This window comes from Engystomops pustulosus, chromosome 2 (genome assembly GCF_040894005.1).
Source record: "Engystomops pustulosus chromosome 2, aEngPut4.maternal, whole genome shotgun sequence".
NCBI lineage: Eukaryota > Metazoa > Chordata > Amphibia > Anura > Leptodactylidae > Engystomops > Engystomops pustulosus.
Genome location: NC_092412.1, coordinates 245,730,291 through 245,750,116, shown reverse-complemented (window position 1 = coordinate 245,750,116; position 19,826 = coordinate 245,730,291). Strand labels below are relative to the sequence as shown.

General features: G+C 43.9%; 1 protein-coding gene across 3 annotated transcripts in view; it reads right to left on the bottom strand.

Annotated features, from left to right (window-relative positions):
• Positions 1-363: 363 nt before the first annotated feature.
• LOC140119531 (aurein-2.3-like) overlaps positions 364-19,826 on the bottom strand; it is a 45,734-nt gene continuing 26,271 nt past the window's right edge. Inside the window, exons 1-4 of one of the 3 annotated variants that reach the window (XM_072138675.1) lie at positions 5,984-6,060; positions 4,889-4,975; positions 579-653; positions 364-524 (exon numbers count right to left, since the gene is read on the bottom strand). In XM_072138675.1, the coding sequence (XP_071994776.1) occupies positions 500-524; positions 579-653; positions 4,889-4,975; positions 5,984-6,042 (246 nt within the window). In that variant the 5' untranslated portion in view covers positions 6,043-6,060 and the 3' untranslated portion in view covers positions 364-499. Of the gene's footprint in view, positions 654-4,888; positions 4,976-5,983; positions 6,061-19,826 lie in introns of those variants that run through there. The other 2 variants (XM_072138672.1, XM_072138674.1) reach the window with 2 other exon arrangements.

Genomic DNA, 19,826 nt, shown 5'->3' with positions numbered 1-19,826 from the left:
TTGGGAAGCTGTGGAGGTAGAGGCGCCCTGGAGCAGCTCTGGAAAGCTGCAGAGACACTGGGGACACCGGTACCGAGCAAGACAGTCGAGGTAGCCGAACTTGAGGTGGTTCAAACCTGGACTAGATTTTTGCCAGGAACTTGGTATGGGTAACCATGTCTGGGTCACCACTATTTCATAGAGGAGTAGCCCAGTCCAGCGCCTCTCCAGTGAGCAAAGAAAAAACAAATGCCAACTTATTGCGTTCGGGGGTGGACTGGGAGGACATCAGTTTGATGTGCAGCGAGCATTGGGTAACAAACCGTGTTAAATATGTGCTAATTATAAATGTTTCCTATAGGACTAAATAAAATAGACAGATCCTTATATCAGTTACATCGGCTTTATTATATTTAGGGCAGAACTAAGAATAATTCTGCTTTCTGGAGTCAGGAGACATTGGATGTTGCTAATATCCTCTTCTTCCACCTTTTCTCATCACAGACGGGGGAGGTCCACATCACTTTCCTTCCCATAATCTCTTTCCTTCCCATAATCTCTTTCCTTCCCATAATCTCTTTCCTTCCCATAATCTCTTTTCTGCATTTCTCTCCTGAGTCTCCGCAGCTTCCAGGTCACGTTCCTCTTCTTGTTCCTCTTCTTCTCCTCTTTTCCTGTGACAGGAGACAATGGAGATTTCATGAAACATTTTGCTATATATACTACTAGCTGTAGTACCCGGCGTTGCATGGGATAGTAAATAACTGCTCTTAGCTATAATAAAATAGGTTAACAAAATATATTTTCACTTAAACATCACAAAACTAAGACAGAAATTTGCTCTGCTTCTACATCTGCCAGTGTTCACACTACCTTTCCGTGGCCGTGTAGCTGGGCTGTTTCTCCTGGTGGGGACACTATGGTTATTGAGGTCATTACAGGATGGCCCGGCAGTGGGGTGAAGTGTCCAATACATCAGCGCCCCCAAGTTACTACAGGAATGTGTCCCCTGCCCGGGGGAAGGGATGTGTTTTACTGTATACATCCCCCTGCAGTGTGATGCCATTTCTGTGTCTGACACCCACAGGTGCTGATAGCTCCCCCTCTCCCACTAAATAGTCACTGTCTACTCTGGATGTGACAGGAGTATCATAAATGATATAACAGCACATTGATACTCCGGTGACATCCAGAGCTGTCACTGGATGTTTGAAGCTAAGGATGTGACTGGAGTATCAGAAATTATATAAAAATAGATAGATAATTGCAACTCTGGATATGGCTACAGCCTCAGAGATGATATAATGCCAAGGATAAGACTACAACTTGTAAAATATTAATATAATTAAAATACTTTAGCATAGGGTGAGACCATATGATGAAACTTGATATGATATTCAGTCATTCCTGACCTGAAGTATTCATGCATGATAAACATTCTTTCAGGACAAACATAAATACATGACAAGTAGAGTATTATTAAATCAGTAGAAATATGCAGGTTTATGTATCATGTAATAAATATACTTTATATTGGGAATTTTAGAAATAGTGAATTAAATAGTAAGGTAATTTATCATGACTTGTCATGGTGCAGTAAGGCCTCAGGGTTCCCATGGAATTCTTGTATCTACCAGCTGAGTCAACCTTTATATATAAATACATATATTGATCAATCAGTCTAAGTTTACATATTTATAACGAGAATTTAGAATAAGATCACATATGGTACTCAGGTGGTATACGGGCTAATATGATCCAATATTGAGAAGATTTACTTGGAAAATCATACTATGTGTATAAAGAGTTACCATTTTATTCACAGGAGACACATCCTCCATCACCCACCAGGAGACACCTCCTCCATAAACCAACAGACCATCAGACACATCCTTCATCGGGAGACACACCCTCCATCACCCACCACACCATCAGACACATCCTCCATCGGAATACACATCCTCCATCACCCACTACACCATCCTCCATCGGTAGACACATCCTCTATCACCCACCACACCATCAGACACATCCTCTATTGGGAGACACATTCTCCATCACCCACAACACCATCAGATACATCCTCCATCGGTAGACAAATCATCCAACACCCACTACACCATCAGACACATCCTCCATCGGTAGACACATCCTCTATCACCCACCACACCATCAGACACATCCTCTATTGGGAGACACATTCTCCATCACCCACAAAACCATCAGATACATCCTCCATCGGTAGACACATCCTCTATCACCCACAACACCATCAGACACATCCTCCATCGGTAGACACATCCTCCATCACCCACCACACCATCAGACACATCCTCTATTGGGAGACACATTCTCCATCACCCACAACACCATCAGACACATCCTCCTTCACCCACCAGGAGACACATCCTCCATCACCCACCACACCATCAGACACATCCTCCATCGGAATACACAACCTCCATCACCCACCACACCATCAGACACATCCTCTATTGGGAGACACATTCTCCATCACCCACAACACCATCAAACACATCATCCTTCACCCACCATAAGACACATCCTCCATCACCCACCACACCATCAAACACATCCTCTATTGGGAGACAAATCCTCTATCACCCATCACACCATTAGACACATCCTCCATCGGAATACACATCCTCCATCACCCACTACACCATCCTCCATCGGTAGACACATCCTCTATCACCCACCACACCATCAGACACATCCTCTATTGGGAGACACATTCTCCATCACCCACAACACCATCAGATACATCCTCCATCGGTAGACAAATCCTCCAACACCCACTACACCATCAGACACATCCTCCATCGGTAGACACATCCTCTATCACCCACCACACCATCAGACACATCCTCTATTGGGAGACACATTCTTCATCACCCACAAAACCATCAGATACATCCTCCATTGGTAGACACATCCTCCATCACCCACTACACCATCAGACACATCCTCCATCGGTAGACACATCCTCTATCACCCACCACACCATCAGACACATCCTCCATCGGTAGACACATCCTCCATCACCCACCACACCATCAGACACATCCTCTATTGGGAGACACATTCTCCATCACCCACAACACCATCAGACACATCCTCCTTCACCCACCAGGAGACACATCCTCCATCACCCACCACACCATCAGACACATCCTCCATCGGAATACACAACCTCCATCACCCACCACACCATCAGACACATCCTCTATTGGGAGACACATTCTCCATCACCCACAACACCATCAAACACATCATCCTTCACCCACCATAAGACACATCCTCCATCACCCACCACACCATCAAACACATCCTCTATTGGGAGACAAATCCTCTATCACCCATCACACCATTAGACACATCCTCCATCACCCACCAGGAGACACCTCCTCCTTCAATGAACACCACTATCAGTCCTTTGTCTCCATGCCTCCCTACAGCAACAAAAACTTTTCAATCAAAGCTCTGCTTCCTACCATGCTGTAAAATTGTTACTTTAATTTTATCTTTATTTTACTTTTTTATTTCTATTTTTCAATCTGTTACTGTATTCATGTTGAAGTCCATTAAATGCTGGAATGCAGGATCACCTCTGTTTTTTTATCTTTTTGCTCACCAGCGTAGTTCTTAAAACTCAAATTAACAAAATGCAAGTAATATCTATCGATACAGATATTTAACACACCTCTTCTCAGATAATGTAATGGTAGATAGATGATGACAGCTTTAGATATGACTGGAGTTTCACAAATAATATAACAATAGATCCAGAGCTGCAGTTATCTGAGTTGAAATGACAGTAGATAGATTATTGAAGCTCTGGATGTGACTGGAGTATTAGAGATGATCTAATGGCAGATATACTGTAAGACTGTTGCTCTGGATGTGACTACATTAGCACAGATGATCTAATGCCTTTACAACAACTTTGGCTAAGCATCTCAATTGAAATCATATTAAAAGGGTTGGTCACTTTACATCATGTTTTTGTAAAGTGGGGCACAGAAAATAAGATAATTTACCAATATCTAGTAATAGTTCTGCTCCGCTTTCTTGATATGTAAAGTGAAGCCTCCTGTCTTTTACCTCTACACCACTACACTTTTGTCTGGATCTGTCTGTGGATTCCAGATGTGATATTTCCTTTTCTATTTACGAGTGAATTCTGACCTGCTGGGGATTTATAGGGGTTATCCAGCTCTGGACATGTCTGTACTATACTGTTTCTGTAACTCACATATAGATGAATAGGAGACAGAGGGCTAAATAACTGTAATTCATCTCTATGGGAGTAATAGAGGCAGGGTAGAGGAGACATGCTCACTACACAAACTCCTTTAATAACTATGACCCATAGGATAAAATAATCCAAAAAGACTCCGTCATTTACAAGGGAATAAAAATATTTCATAGCTTCATTTTGTTATCACTGCGTTTTGGAAAAGGCTTTGAGAGATGAAACACTGTGCGTTTTATCTCAACCCAACAATAGGATGAATTACTTCTACTTTCTGTGGATTGTGTTGTCTTTTTATATTTGCTGTTTATGGCATTTGGGGTTCAATTCAGAATGAAGAACAGTCAGATCCCACCCGACATGTTATATACATCACTGCTGTCCCTTCAGCCTATAACATATAGGACTATGTCATATACATTGCTTCCGTCCCTCCATCAACTGTTCCATGTAACATAAAGCACTCACACCCCAAGTAGGGTCCATAAATCTACCCCAAAGTTGGTGTCCCATAAGTTTTAGGATCAGTGGGGATCCGACAGTCGTTCTGTTACCAGTCACACAGTGTTATATATTATAGGGATGAGAATAACCCTGTAATTTCTTCTATCACTATATAACAGCAGGACTTACTCTCTCTCATCTTCACAGATGGAAAGGGAAACCAATCCAAGGAAAAGGACCAGGAGAAGAGATTTCTTCAGGAAAGCCATGGCTGCTCTGTAAGACATAATGAGGCAGATCAGTCAGATATTCTTGGTTTTCTTTGGCTGTAGTCTCGTAGCAGCAGAGTAGAGAACCTGTAGTGATGTACATTATCAGTAGTGATTGGGGTGATACACATGTAATGGTTGACCTCTGCCCAGGGACTCATTTGCCATGATGCAGAATGAAAATTCTGCCTAAGGCGGCAGATTGTGGAGCCCTGAGGGGGCGGCAGATTATGAGTACCATGGAGTTGCCCAAAACTGGCATGTTTGTACTAACAATTACATTGGTGTACTGAAGATACCAGTGCAATGGACAGGCAAAGACACGTCCATCTGCACTCCATGACACAAGCCGGCATGATGCCATCACGCACTCCGTCCTATGTCCCTGCAAAACAGACATAGCTCCCAGGAAAAAAGCAAGAGACAGCAGCAGCCGGGGACCACTAAATAACCCCCTTCTGCTGTTTAATGGTAACTCTTATGGACGATATTCTTGATAATGGGATTGCAATTCCATGTCATTTTATAATGTGTACCAGAACCTTATACAGGATATAAATGAGTTTTGGTAAGAATAACACTTATCTTCTGCTTAAAATTAGGGGTAAATATATGATCTCTTCAAATCAAACATGACTAAAGAAAAATACTATATTAATAAAATAAGACTTAAAGGAAATCTCCCACCAGGATGAAGGATTGTAAACTAAGCACACTGACTTACTGTGGCCCCTCTGGCAGGTTCGGCTCTTCTTTTAGCTTCTTATTCCCTTGTTTATACAAAAAAGGTTTTAAAATATGTAATGAGCTCAATCCCTGGAGTCCAGAGCCCCTCAGGCTCATTTGCATAATTTTAAAGCCTATTTTGTTAAAAAACAAGGGCATAATAAGCTAAAAGAAGAGCAGATTCTGCCAGAGCAGGCACATACCAGTATGTAAGTGAGTGTATGTTGGTTTACAATCCTTCATCCTGGTGGTAGATGTCCTTATTTAGTAGATAAGTAACACTACTTACCTGCGCCTCAGAAGATGGTGAATAGATGAAGACTGAAGCCACAGAATAGATCCCTTCATGGGCCGCACATACAGGTTCTTATACCAGAAACTTGGGGGAGGATCCATGGGGATGAAACTTTCTCCAGAACCTTCTGTTTGTGGTTCTCAGGCCTGTAGATACGTGATGGGTCTCATGATGGAGAATTCCCTGTGGATATTGATACATCGTGTACATGTACAAATATTATATCTTCTATACTGACAACTGACAGATCTTATGACAGATCACGTGTCACATAATGTGATTTCCATCAGACTGAGGTAGAAGAGGAGCCTGGACAATATGTAACTCTCCCCTTCTGTCCATCTCTTCTCAGCTTCTCCTCATATACAGAGCAGCTGGTAACCGGACGGGTAAGAGAAGCCGCACACAATGTGGATCTACATACAGGAGAATGTCACTACAGATTATCAGTGTGAAATACTCAGGAATTTCTATAGAAGTCTGGATAATATCAGATACAGAAGACGGACATAATCCTAATCATTGTTCTCTATCTTGGGAGGTTCTGTGCTCCAGGCCCAGAATTTATATATCATCTCTGCCCTGACCCACTGCGATCCCTACCCGGATCTGACACTTTTTATAAAGTAAAGTGTTACTTTTTGTGATGCAAAACATTTTACATTGTGGAAGGTTCAGTCTAATAGATTTCCCTTACTGGGATCTTTATGTAAGTGACTATAGAGGGTCCAGACAATTCTCCAGCATCTGATGGACCCTCTAAGGTGATGTCCATGTCCCCCTGTACATTAGTCCAAATGCTCCCTCCAAACTGCAACCCACAGCAATCAGTATAATTTAATATACTGGGCCCCCCAATGAATTTTGTATACACATTTAGGCCTTTTCTTTAGCCTCAGTTTTTACGGCTTTCACTGTGCACTCGAAATAATGTTTCACTCTTTGGTTCAGAAAGATCACAGAAAAACTACATTTATACAGGTTTTATTGTGTTCTAATACATTTTTAAAAAATGAAAACCTTGGTAAATGAATTACCCAGAAAAATGTGTTACGTCATCTTCTGATCTAATAACTTTTTCATACTTCGCTGTACAGAGCTGTGTAAGGTATCATCTTTTTGCAATTTTGGGTTTTCATTACTACCACTTTATGGACTGTACAACCTTTTGATCACTTTTTGTAAAATTTTTTATATGTTGCAAAATAGAGAAAAAGTGGCGTTTCGGACATTTGGGCGTTGTGTTCCGTTACGGGGTTCAACACCGGGAATACAGGCGGTCCCCTACTTAACACCCGACTTACAGACAACCCATCGTTACAGACGGACCCCTCTGCCCGCTGTGACCTCTGGTAAAGCTCTCTGGATGTTACTATAGTCCCAGACTGCAACGTTCAGCTGTAAGGTGTCTGTAATGAAGCTTTATTGATAATCCTTGGTCCAATTACAGCAAAAATTTTGAGACTCCAATTATCACTAGGACAAAAGAAAAAAAATTGTCTAGAACTTCAATTATAAAATATACAGTTTCGACTTACATACAAATTCAACTTCAGAACAAACCTCCGGACCCTATCTTGTATGTAACCCGGGGACTGCCTGTAACCGCTATTATATTTTGATAGACCGACATTTTGGGATGCAGTGATACCTTATATGTTTATGATTTTACTTGTTTACTTTTATATCAGTTGTAGGGAAAGGGGGTGATTTGAACTTTTAGGGATTTTTTCTTTTTGTCACTATTTTTCAGACCATCTAGGGTACTTTAACCCTAAAGTATGGCAGTATGTGGGGATTTTCCATATCAACTATTACAATGTGCAAATCGTACATTGTGATAGATCAGCAGGAATGAAACAGCCTCGGGCCTTGTAAATATTGTCACAGTCTATGGAAATAGTCCCTTGGAACTTAAGTCTGTGGGCTCCCTGGACCATCGCTGGAGATAACGATGGCAGCCGAAACCCAGGAGCAGAGTCTAAGTGGACTCCTGGTCTTCGCCAGGGAGAGACACAGGGCAGACAGGACCACAGGAAGGCAGGACCACGGGAAGGCAGGACCACGGGAAGGCAGGACCACGGAAAGGCATGACCTCGGGATGGCAGGACCTCGGCAGGACGGCTGACAGGACCTCGGAAGACCACTAGGATACCGGACCGCCACAGGATAACCGGACCGCCACAGGATTACAGGACCACCATAGGAATACAGGACTGTCACAGGATTACGGGACCGTCACAGGAATACGGGAACGCCACAGGAATACGGGAAAGCTGCGGAGGCTGAGGTGCCGCTGGAGCAGCGCTGGGAGGCTGCGGAGTCACTGGAGCAGCTCTGGGAGGCTGCGGAGTCACTGGAACAGCTCTGGGAAGCTGCGGAGTCACTGGAACAGCTTTGGGAAGCTGCAGAGGCGCCACTGGAGCTGCTCTGGAAAGCTGCGGAGACACTGGGGACACCTGGACCAAGCAATACAGGTGAGGTAGCCGAACTTGAGGTAGTTGAAACCTGGACTAGATTTTTGCCAGGAACTTGGTATGGGTAACCATTAGAGATGAGCGAACATACTCGTCCTAGCTTGATGCTCGTTCGAGCATTTGCGTACTCGAAACTGCTCGTTGCTCGGACGAATACTTCGCCCGCTCGAGAAAATGGCAGCTCCCGCCGTTTTGCTTTTTGGCGGCCAGAAACAGAGGCAATCACAAGCCAGGAGACTCTGCACTCCACCCAGCATGACGTGGTACCCTTACACGTCGATAGCAGTGGTTGGCTGGCCAGATCAGGTGACCTTGGGATAGACTAGCCCCTGCCTGCGCTGCTCGGATCATTCTGTGTCTGGATGCCGCTAGGGAGAGAGCTGCTGCTGGTCAGGAACAGCGTTAGGCTGTTCAATTAGAATAGTGTTAGGCAGGAGTGATTCTACAAGAACCCAACAGCCCTTCTTAGGGCTACAATAACGTTATATATATATATATTTTTTTTATTTGCAGCTAGTACCATATTGTGAGGAATTTGCAGGGGGACTTGCTACCGTTGTGTTTAGCTCTTAGTGACACACATATCCACCTCAAACACCAAAGTGGGAAAATTTATTAGGGGTTTGATTTCAATTAGGCACAGTCTGCCATTTACTTTTTATTTTACGTTTATTTTTTCATAACTCAGCGTCATCTCATCTGGCATAGCAGTGTGCTCAGGGCCGATTCTAGCATATTTGCTGCCTGAGGCGAATATTAAAATGCTTCCCCCCCCCCCCCGCTCCCTGTTAAGTAAATGCTGAAAACTTTACTAACAATTAACAACCCTACAGACAGCTCCCTGACACTGTGTGACTGACTACAGGATCTGGGAGGCATTAGTGACATCTAGTACCTTATAGATGACAATCTCTTCCATCAGGAGGACTTTATTCCGGGTTCTCCAATCCATGTATTCACGGCCGGATATCTTCAGCTCCGTGCAGCATCTCCACCCGGCGTCCCTAAAAATACCACAGTCACTTACAGTATAAAGTCTCCTGGAAAACAACACTGCGCTCCTAAATAATATATACCCCTCACAACACAACTGACCGCACGCTACCCCACATATAACACATCCCTTCATTATATAGGGATAAAATCTATATACATATAATATACTGTATCCCATATACAGCCCCTGCAGCTAAGTAATATACTGTACCCGATATACAGCCCCCCCAGCATAGTAATATACTGTATCCCATATACATCCCCCCAGCTTAGTAATATACTGTATCCCATATACAGCCCCTGCAGCTAAGTAATATACTGTACCCGATATACAGCCCCCCCAGCATAGTAATATACTGTATCCCATATACATCCCCCCAGCTTAGTAATATACTGTATCCCATATACAGCCCCCTCCCAGCTTAGTAATATACTGTATCCCATATACAGCCCCTGCAGCTAAGTAATATACTGTACCCGATATACAGCCCCCCCAGCATAGTAATATACTGTATCCCATATACAGCCCCCCAGCTTAGTAATATACTGTATCCCATATACATCCCCCCAGCTTAGTGATATAGTGATATATAATATATACAGCACCCCCCAGTATAAAATGATTCTGGCCCCATATAATATATACTGAATCCCCCCCAGTATAAAATAATTATAGCCCCAAATAATATCTATAGCATCCCCCCAGTATAAAATAATTATAGCCCCACATAATATATATATAGCATCCCCCCCAGTATAAAATAATTATAGCCCCAAATAATATATATATAGCATCCCCCCAGTATAAAATAATTATAGCCCCAAATAATATCTATAGCATCCCCCCCCAGTATAAAATAATTATAGCCCCAAATAATATCTATAGCATCTCCCCCAGTATAAAATAATTATAGCCCCAAATAATATCTATAGCATCCCCCCCCAGTATAAAATAATTATAGCCCCAAATAATATCTATAGCATCCCCCCCCAGTATAAAATAATTATAGCCCAAAATAATATCTATATAGCATCCCCCCCAGTATAAAATAATTATAGCCCCAAATAATATCTATAGCATCCCCCCAGTATAAAATAATTATAGCCCCAAATAATATCTATATAGCATCCCCCCCCCCAGTATAAAATAATTATAGCCCCAAATAATATCTATAGCATCCCCCCCCAGTATAAAATAATTATAGCCCCAAATAATATCTATATAGCATCCCCCCCCCAGTATAAAATAATTATAGCCCCAAATAATATCTATAGCATCCCCCCCCCCCAGTATAAAATAATTATAGCTCCAAATCCCCAAATAAAATATACAGAACCCCCCCGCCCCTAGTATAAAATAATTCTGGCCCCATATAATATCTATAGCATCCCCCTAGTATTAAACAATCATAGCCCCAAATAATATAAATATATAGCATTCCCCCAAGTATAAAATAATTACAGTATAGCCCCAAATAATATAAATATATATTGCACCCCCCCCCCCAGTAATAAAGAAATAATTATAGCCCCAAATAAAATAGCATTCCATGATCCCCCCCCCCGCCCAGTTTAAAATAATTCTGGCCCCATATGATATATATAGCCCCCCCCCCCCGCGCAGTATTAATTATTAGCCACAATTAATTAAATACATGAAAAATAATAAAATATATACTCACCTGCAGGCAGCTGCTCCCTCGGCGCGGCTCCGGACGTCATGGCGCCTGTGTCACTGCTTAGAACGGAGCAACGCAGTTGCCGGAAAGGCGCTGCGTCGCTCCGCATATAAATCGCGCCTGTGTCTTAAAGAGACAGGCGCGATTTATTTAGCTGGTGGGCGATTCGGGCGTTAATGGACGCCCGAATCGCCCACTTTAGAGCGGCGAATTTCGCCGCCCTTTACAGGGACCCGCATTCTGCCGCCTGAAGCGAGATTTTCATCTCGCCTCATGGCAGATGCGGCCCTGAGTGTGCTTTCATACTTGGCTAGAAAATAGCCATAGGAGAATCCAAACGGCTTACTTAGGCCTACAATAGCGTTATATATTTTATTTCTGGTTGATCTGCTGGTGGCTGTCCTTGCTGCAGTGCATCTACTACCATATTGTGAGGAATTTGTAGTGAGACTTGCGACCGTTGTGTTTAGCGCTTAGTGACGCACATATCCATCGCAAAGACCGAAGTGGGAAAATTTATTAGGGGTTTGATTTCAATTAGGCACAGTCTGCCAGTTTCTTTTTATTTTACGTTTATTTTTTTAATAACTCAGCGTCATCTCATCTGGCATAGCAGTGTGCTTTCATACTTGGCTAGAAAATAGCCATAGGAGAATCCAAACGGCTTACTTACGCCTACAATAGCGTTATATATATTTTATTTCTGGTTGATCTGCTGGTGGCTGTCCTTGCTGCAGTGCATCTACTACCATATTGTGAGGAATTTGTAGTGAGACTTGCGACCGTTGTGTTTAGCGCTTAGTGACGCACATATCCATCGCAAAGACCGAAGTGGGAAAATTTACTAGGGGTTGGATTTCAATTAGGCACAGTCTGCCATTTCCTTTTTATTTTACGTTTATTTTTTCATAACTCAGCGTCATCTCATCTGGCATAGCAGTGTGCTTTCATACTTGGCTAGAAAATAGCCATAGCAATAGGATAGCATCGTTTGGTTTTAAAAACTAAAAAACACAAAAAAAAAAAAAACACAAAAAAACACAAAAAAAAGTTAAAAAAAAATTAAAGTTATAACTTTCATTTTCAAAATGTTTAACCCGAGGGCTAGGGGTAGAGGACGAGGGCGGGGACGTGGGCGTCCAATACTGCAGGGGTCAGAGGCCGTGGTCCTGGCCGGGGTGAGACACCACCTGCTTATGAGGGAGCAGGTAAACGCCGCAGAGCTACACTCCCTAGGTTCATGTCTGAAGTTACTGGGACTCGTGGTAGAGCACTGTTGAGGCCAGAACAGTGCGAACAGGTGATGTCGTGGATTGCCGACAATGCTTCGAGCAATTTGTCCACCAGTCAGTCTTCCACGCAGTCCACCCATGTCACCGAAATCGGCCCTCCTCCAGCTCCTGCACCTCAGCCTCCTCCCCCCCAGTCTGCCCCCTCCCAGGAAAATTTGGCATTTGAACCGGCATACTCTGAGGAACTGTTTTCTGGACCCTTCCCACAGTCACAAACCACTTGTCTGGTTGCTGCTGAGCAATTTTCCGATGCCCAGGTTTTCCACCAGTCGCAGTCTGTGGGTGATGATGACCTTCTTGACGTAGTGGAAGAAGTGTGTAAAGAGGTGTCCGACGATGAGGAGACACGGTTGTCAGACAGTGGTGAAGTTGTTGTCAGGACAGGAAGTCCGAGGGGGGAGCAGACTGAGGGATCGGAGGATGATGAGGTGACAGACCCAAGCTGGGTTGAGAGGCCGGGTGAACACAGTGCTTCTGAGACGGAGGAGAGTCCTCGACCAGAATAGGTTGGAAGAGGCAGTGGTGGGGCCAGACGGAGAGGCAGGGCCAGAGCAGGTGCATCAGCGCCAAATGTTGCCCGTAGTCAAGCTCCCGTGGCGAGGGCTAGATTTTCAGAAGTCTGGAGGTTCTTTAAAGAAACACCGGATGACCGATGGACTGTGGTGTGCAACCTTTGCCAAACCAGGATCAGCAGGGGTTCCACCACTACTAGCTTAACTACCACCAGTATGCGCAGGCATATGAATGCTAAACACCCCACTCAGTGGCACCAAGCCCGTTCACCTCCGGCCGTGCACACCACTGCTCCTTCCCCTGTGTCAGCTGATAGTCAGCCCCCTGCCCAGGACCCTGGCACAAAAACCCCATCGTCGCCTCCACGATCCTCCACAGCATCCACCAGCGTTCAGCTCTCCATACCACAGACGCTGGAGCGGAAACGGAAATATAGCGCAACCCACCCGCACGCCCAAGCCCTTAATGTCCACATCTCCAGATTGCTTAGCCTGGAGATGCTGCCCTATAGGCTAGTAGAGACCGAGGCCTTTCGAAACCTCATGGCGGCGGCCGCCCCTCGGTATTCGGTCCCCAGCCGCCACTACTTTTCCCGATGTGCCGTCCCAGCCCTGCACCAGCACGTGTCAGACAACATCATCCGTGCCCTGACCAACGGCGTTTCTGACAAGGTCCACCTGACCACGGACACGTGGACGAGTGCTGCCGGGCAGGGCCACTATATATCACTGACGGCACATTGGGTTAACTTGGTGGAGGCTGGGACCGAGTCTGACCATGCGGCTGGTCATATACTGCCGACGCCGAGGATTTGCGGGGCCTACCTCGGTCCAGGTCTTTCAGGCATACTATACCTCCTCCTCCTCCCACCCCTCCTCCACCTCCTCCTCCGAACTACCATCCGTGGGCATGGCGCCATCAGTCGCTAGCTCTAGGCACAGCAGCAGTGCCGTCGCTAAGCGACAGCAGGCGGTGCTCAAACTGCTGAGCCTAGGCGATAAAAGGCACACCGCCCAAGAGCTATTACATGGCATTCCACATCAAACTTGTTAACTTTGTCGCCACCCTGCTGTGTAATCCACAAAATATACTGGCAAACTTTTATCATTTACTGATATTATTTCAGCGCTTCTTGCGCATCTGTTTACATTCCCCTCACCCGCCATATCCCAAACTTATAAGAACGCTACTACACTTGATCTTATATAAAAGGTTCTTAGAAGTGCTGTTTGGGGAGTAGCCTAGAGACAGGGGCTTGGATTGGCGAAAGCTCGCCTGGAAGCGGAGCGCCAGCTCCATCCCAAGATCCAACTAACATAGTTTTAACTGCAGCACCTTTAATCTACTACTAGTTCACTGCCTCCATAATAATAATAATAATAATCTTTATTTATATAGCGCCATCATATTCCGTAGCGCTTTACAAATCATAGGAAACAAATACAAATGTAATGTAACAGAGCACAACATTTGTATGGAACAACAGGAGTGAGGTCCCTGCTCGCCAGAGCTTACGGTTTATGAAGATGATGGGGTAACACGAGGTAAAAGAATATTTAATGGTCAAGCCATTCTTCTTAGGGAATAGAACAAAATATAATAAATGGAATTGCTGTCGCTTGAACCACTCAGCCGTCATCTTATATACCAGGTCCAGGGTGAATGGGACTGCAGAGAAGTCTGGTGCCTGTTGGTTGCTGGATAACAGATGGGAGGACGACACAGGACGGGTTAGTAGAAGAGTTAAAACTTTATGCAGTTAATGAGTGTTATAGGCTTGCCTAAAGAAATGGGTTTTAAGAGCACGTTTGAAACTTTGGAGGTTAGGTATTAGTCTGATAGTCCGGGGCAGAGCATTCCATAGAATTGGTGCAGCTCTAGAGAAGTCTTGGAGACGCGAGTGGGAGGTCCGCACTAGGGTAGAGGTTAATCTAAGATCACTGGCGGATCTAAGAGCACGGGTTGGGCGATAGACTGAGATAAGAGAGGAGAGGTAGGGGGGTGCAGCATTATACAGAGCTTTATGGATGAGGGTTATTATTTTAAACTGTATTCGAAAGGAGACTGGCAGCCAGTGCAGCAACTGGCATGAACTGTAGGCATACATGGTCCCCTTATCAAACGAGCTGTGTCAGGCAGAATTTTGGGTTGTTTTCATGGCTTCCACAACAAACTTGTTAACTTTGTCGCCACCCTGCTGTGTAATCCACAAAATATACTGGCAAACTTTTATCATTTACCAATATTATTTCAACGCTTCTTGCGCATCTGTTTACATTCCCCTCACCCGCCATATCCTAAACTTATAAGAACGCTACTACACTTGATCTTATACAAAAGGTTCTTAGAAGTGCTGTTTGGGGAGTAGCCTAGAGACAGGGGCTTGGATTGGCGAAAGCTCGCCTGGCAGCGGAGCGCCAGCTCCATGCCAAGATCCAACTAACATAGTTTTAACTGCAGCACCTTTAATCTACTACTAGTTCACTGCCTCCATACATGGTCCCCTTATCAAACGAGCTGTGTCAGGCAGAATTTTGGGTTGTTTTCATGGCTTCCATGTTAACTTTGTCGCCACCCTGCTGTGTAATCCACAAAATATACTGGCAAACTTTTATCATGTACCGATATTATTTGAGCGCTTCTTGCTCACCTCCTTTGGTTCCTCTCTGCCACCCATTGGTTTGAAGCCTGAGTCCATTTAGGGTATGTCGCCATGCCACTCTCTAGCCTGCCGCTGCTGCCGCTGCCTCTGCATGCCGTCCCCTATAGTGTCAGGGTCAATTATTGGATGTTTTAGATGCTATCTAGCCTCATTCGGTCACTCTGTCATGGCCATGCTGTTGCCCATAATTTTGGCATAATGGTGCATTTAAGCAGCCTCAGAGGCATCCATGCATGCTGCCCCTGCTGTTTCCTGTCCATTTCCGTGGTGTTTCCATCCTTTTCTGAGGTTCCCAGGTGTTTGGCCAAGCTTCCCTGTGCAGAGCCTTGGTCCCCTTAAAAATGCTCGAGTCTCCCATTGACTTCAATGGGGCTCGTTATTCGAGACGAGCACTCGAGCATCGGGAAAAGTTCGTCTCGAATAACGAGTACCCGAGCATTTTAGTGCTCGCTCATCTCTACTCCCCACCATTAATCATTTCATATGCTGCCCTCCACCATTAATTATTTCCTATGCTCCCCCCACCATTAATTATTTCCTATGATGTCACTCCACCATTAATTATATCCTAAGCAGCCCCCCATCATTAATTATTTCATATGTTGCCCCTCCACCACTAATTATTTCCTAAGCTGCCCCCCCCCACCATTATTTCCTATGCTTCCCCCCCACCATTAATTATTTCCTATGCTGCTCCTTCACCAATAATTATTTCCTATGCTGCCCCCCACCATTAATTATTTCCTATGCTGCCCCTCCACCATTAATTATTTCCTATGCTGCCCCTCCACCATTAATTATTTCCTATGCTGCTCCTTCACCAATAATTATTTCCTATGCTGCCCCCCACCATTAATTATTTCCTATGCTGCCCCTCCATCATTAATTATTTCCTATGCTGCTCCTTCACCATTAATTATTTTCTATGCTGCCCCTCCTCCATTAATTATTTTTATGCTGCTCCTCCACCATTAAAGGGATATTCCCATTTCGGGAAATGAATGTTATTGTTTGTATATTGAAAAGTTACACAATTTTCCAATATACCTTCTGTTTCCATTGCTCACAGTTTTCTAGACCTCTGCTTAATTGTTTACTTCCAGTGGAGAGAAATCTGACCATGGTCACACAGGTGCAGGGCTCGTTATATCATCCAGCTCTGATTACTCTCTGTGATACTAACGAGCCGAGCACCTGTGTGACCATGGTCAGATTTCTGCCCACTGCTAGTAACATAGCAGCTTTCTATAGAAGGACAGCAAGCAGACATCTAGAAAACCATGAGGAATTAATACAGAAAGTATATTGAAAAATTGTATAACTTTTCATTATACAAACAATGACATTTATTTGTTGAATTGGGAACATCCTTTTAATTATTTCTTATGCTGCCCCCACCATTAATTCTTTCCTATGCTGCCCCTCTACCATTAATTATTTTCTATGCTGCCCCTCCACCATTAATTATTTCCTATGCTGCCTCCGACCATAAATTATTTCCTATGCTGCCCCCCCCCACCATTAATTATTTCCTATGCTGCCCCTCCACCATTAATTATCTCCTATGCTGCCCCCCAACATTAATTATTTCCTATGCTGCCCCTCCATCATTAATTATTTCCTATGCAGCCCCCCACCATTAGTTATTTCCTATGCTGCCCCTCCACCATTAATTATTTCTTATGCTTCCCCCTACCATTAATTAATTCCTTTGCTGACCCCCACCATTAATTATTTCCTATGCTGCTCCCCACCTTTAATTATTTCCTATGCTGCCCCCCACCATTAACTATTTCCTATGCTACCCCTCCACAATTGATTATTTCCTATTCTGCCCCATAATTAATTATTTCATATGCTTCCCCCCACCATTAATTATATCATATGTTGCCGCTCCACCATTAGTTATTTTATATGCTGCCCCTCCACCACTAATTATTTATTATGCTGCCCCCCACCATTAATTATTTCCTATGCTGCCCCCCACCATTAATTATTTCCTATGCTGCCCCCCACCAGTAATTATTTTTTAATGCTGCCCCATAATTAACTATTTCATATATTAGGGGCCCTGGCCGCCACAATCTTTTTACTGCCGTTTAAAAAAAAAATCCTGCGTCTTCTTTCTTCTCGCTGCTCTCAGACAGGAAACGGTGAGCGGACGTGTGATGATGTCATCACGTGGCCGCGCATCCAGGTTCAAAGAGTGTTGTGCACCGGGGTTGTCTTCCGGCCACATCGCTCCACCTGCAGTAATAGTGCTCGAGAGGACATTTCCGGCCACATCCAGCACTATACAGGGACGGGCAGGAGCTTCATTCTTCACTTATTTAATGAAGGAAAGGAACGGAGGGAAGGAACGGTAGTGTGAACTTAGCCTAACTGCGCTAAAACGAGTGGACAGTTTTATTATAGTTTTCTTTTGTCTGGTGCTTATTTGCTTCTTTTTATGTTTCTTTTTTACCAGAGAAAGTTGCCTTTTTTGTATTAGATCCCATTTTTCTTGTGACGTTTTGTCAAATGTGCTTTCTGAGGTTAGAAACTGAGCTAAGGAGCGGCGGGGTGAAAGGAGCCTTACACTTAAAAATGTTTCAGCCAGAATAATATAACTGCATAGGCTTTATAGCACCCATGGGTGCTGTGCCTCACCTTCTGCTGAACTACAATTGGGCAGTAGGTTGTGGGGTAGGTCAGTGAGGGTCCATATGGAAGGGTCCAGGCTGCACTTTCACCTCGGCCTCTTTATCGTATTAAGGTGTTTGGGGTAACTAAGGACAAGAGACTGACACATGATAAATATGATGAGATCTGTCACATGTCACTACGAGAGACATAATATTTGTGTCTGTGCTGGAAGTAATAATATACGTCTGGAATACTAAATCATGAGACTCAAACATCCCCAGGTATGAGAACAATAAGCAGAGTCACCTGGTGCCGTCATTAGGTCATTAAACCTTTAGTGGCTAGTTTGAGCCTTAACCCCTTCCCAGGGTCAGACAGGGGTACCTGGGGCCCACCAGTGAAATTGATTTTGGGGCCCACCTACTACTACATAGAAATATCGTGGGATAAGGGAATTTCTAAGCACTAGCGGGGGCAGTGAGATAAAGAATAAGCTAAGCCCTTCCTCCCTCCCTCTCTGCTAGTGCTCTGGTCTTTGTTTGTTTACAGGGGCTGCAGTGGTGACGTTATCTCAGGGCATTAACCCCTTAAGGACGCAGCCTGTTTGCAGGTTAAGGCTCGCAACTTTTTTTTAAAATTTGACCAGTGTCTCTTCCTGTGGTAATAACTTTTGAACACTTTTACTTATCAAAGCGATTCTGAGATTGTTTTTTCCCCACATGTTGTACTTCATTTTAGTGGTAAATTTTGACTGATAAGTTTTGCGTTTATTTACAAAAAAAAGAAAAAAATGATGAATTTTTAGAAAAATTTGCCATTTTCGAAATTCAAAATCACCGCGTTTTCAGGCAGATAAATTTACCACCCAAATAACTTGCAGAATAACATTTCCCATTTGTCTACTTTAAATTTTCATAATTTTTGAAATGTTTGGATAATTTATTTTGACGTCACGCGGTCTACAAATCGAATAGCGATTTTCTGTATTTTCGGAATTGACTATTTTGGGGATAAATACTGTTTGAAATCAAATTTTACATATTTAGCAACAAAACCCCCTATATAACCAACCCATTTTCAAATCTGCACCCCTCAAACTATCAGAAACAGCATTTACAAAGATTGTTAACCCCTTGAGATCTTCATAGTAATTGAATCAAAATGGCGGTGAAATTTAGAATGGTCAAATTTTGTCGGTTATACGTTCATTTAGCCCTAAAATTTACACTTTTCCAAAAGATAAAAAGAGAAAACTCACCATAAAATTTAATGCCCACATGTGGACATTACTTGTGTTATGGGGGCACAGCGAGGCGCAGAAGGGAAGGAGCACCCTGCAGTTGCCAGGATTTTAGTTTTCTGGTTGCCCCCTTTTGAAGGCTATAAAATTTTCGCTTTTCCGTTATTTGGGCCATGTGATGGCATTTTTTTTGCGGGACGAGATGTTTCCAGGGCTTTCTGCTGGTGGTTGGGCTGTGGTTAGGGATGTAAGTGTTTGCACTGCACCAACCTTGCAATAAAACTGATGACAATAACCCTACTCTGGCGTCCCACACCACATAGACAAGTCCCACCCAGCTCTCTGACCCTATA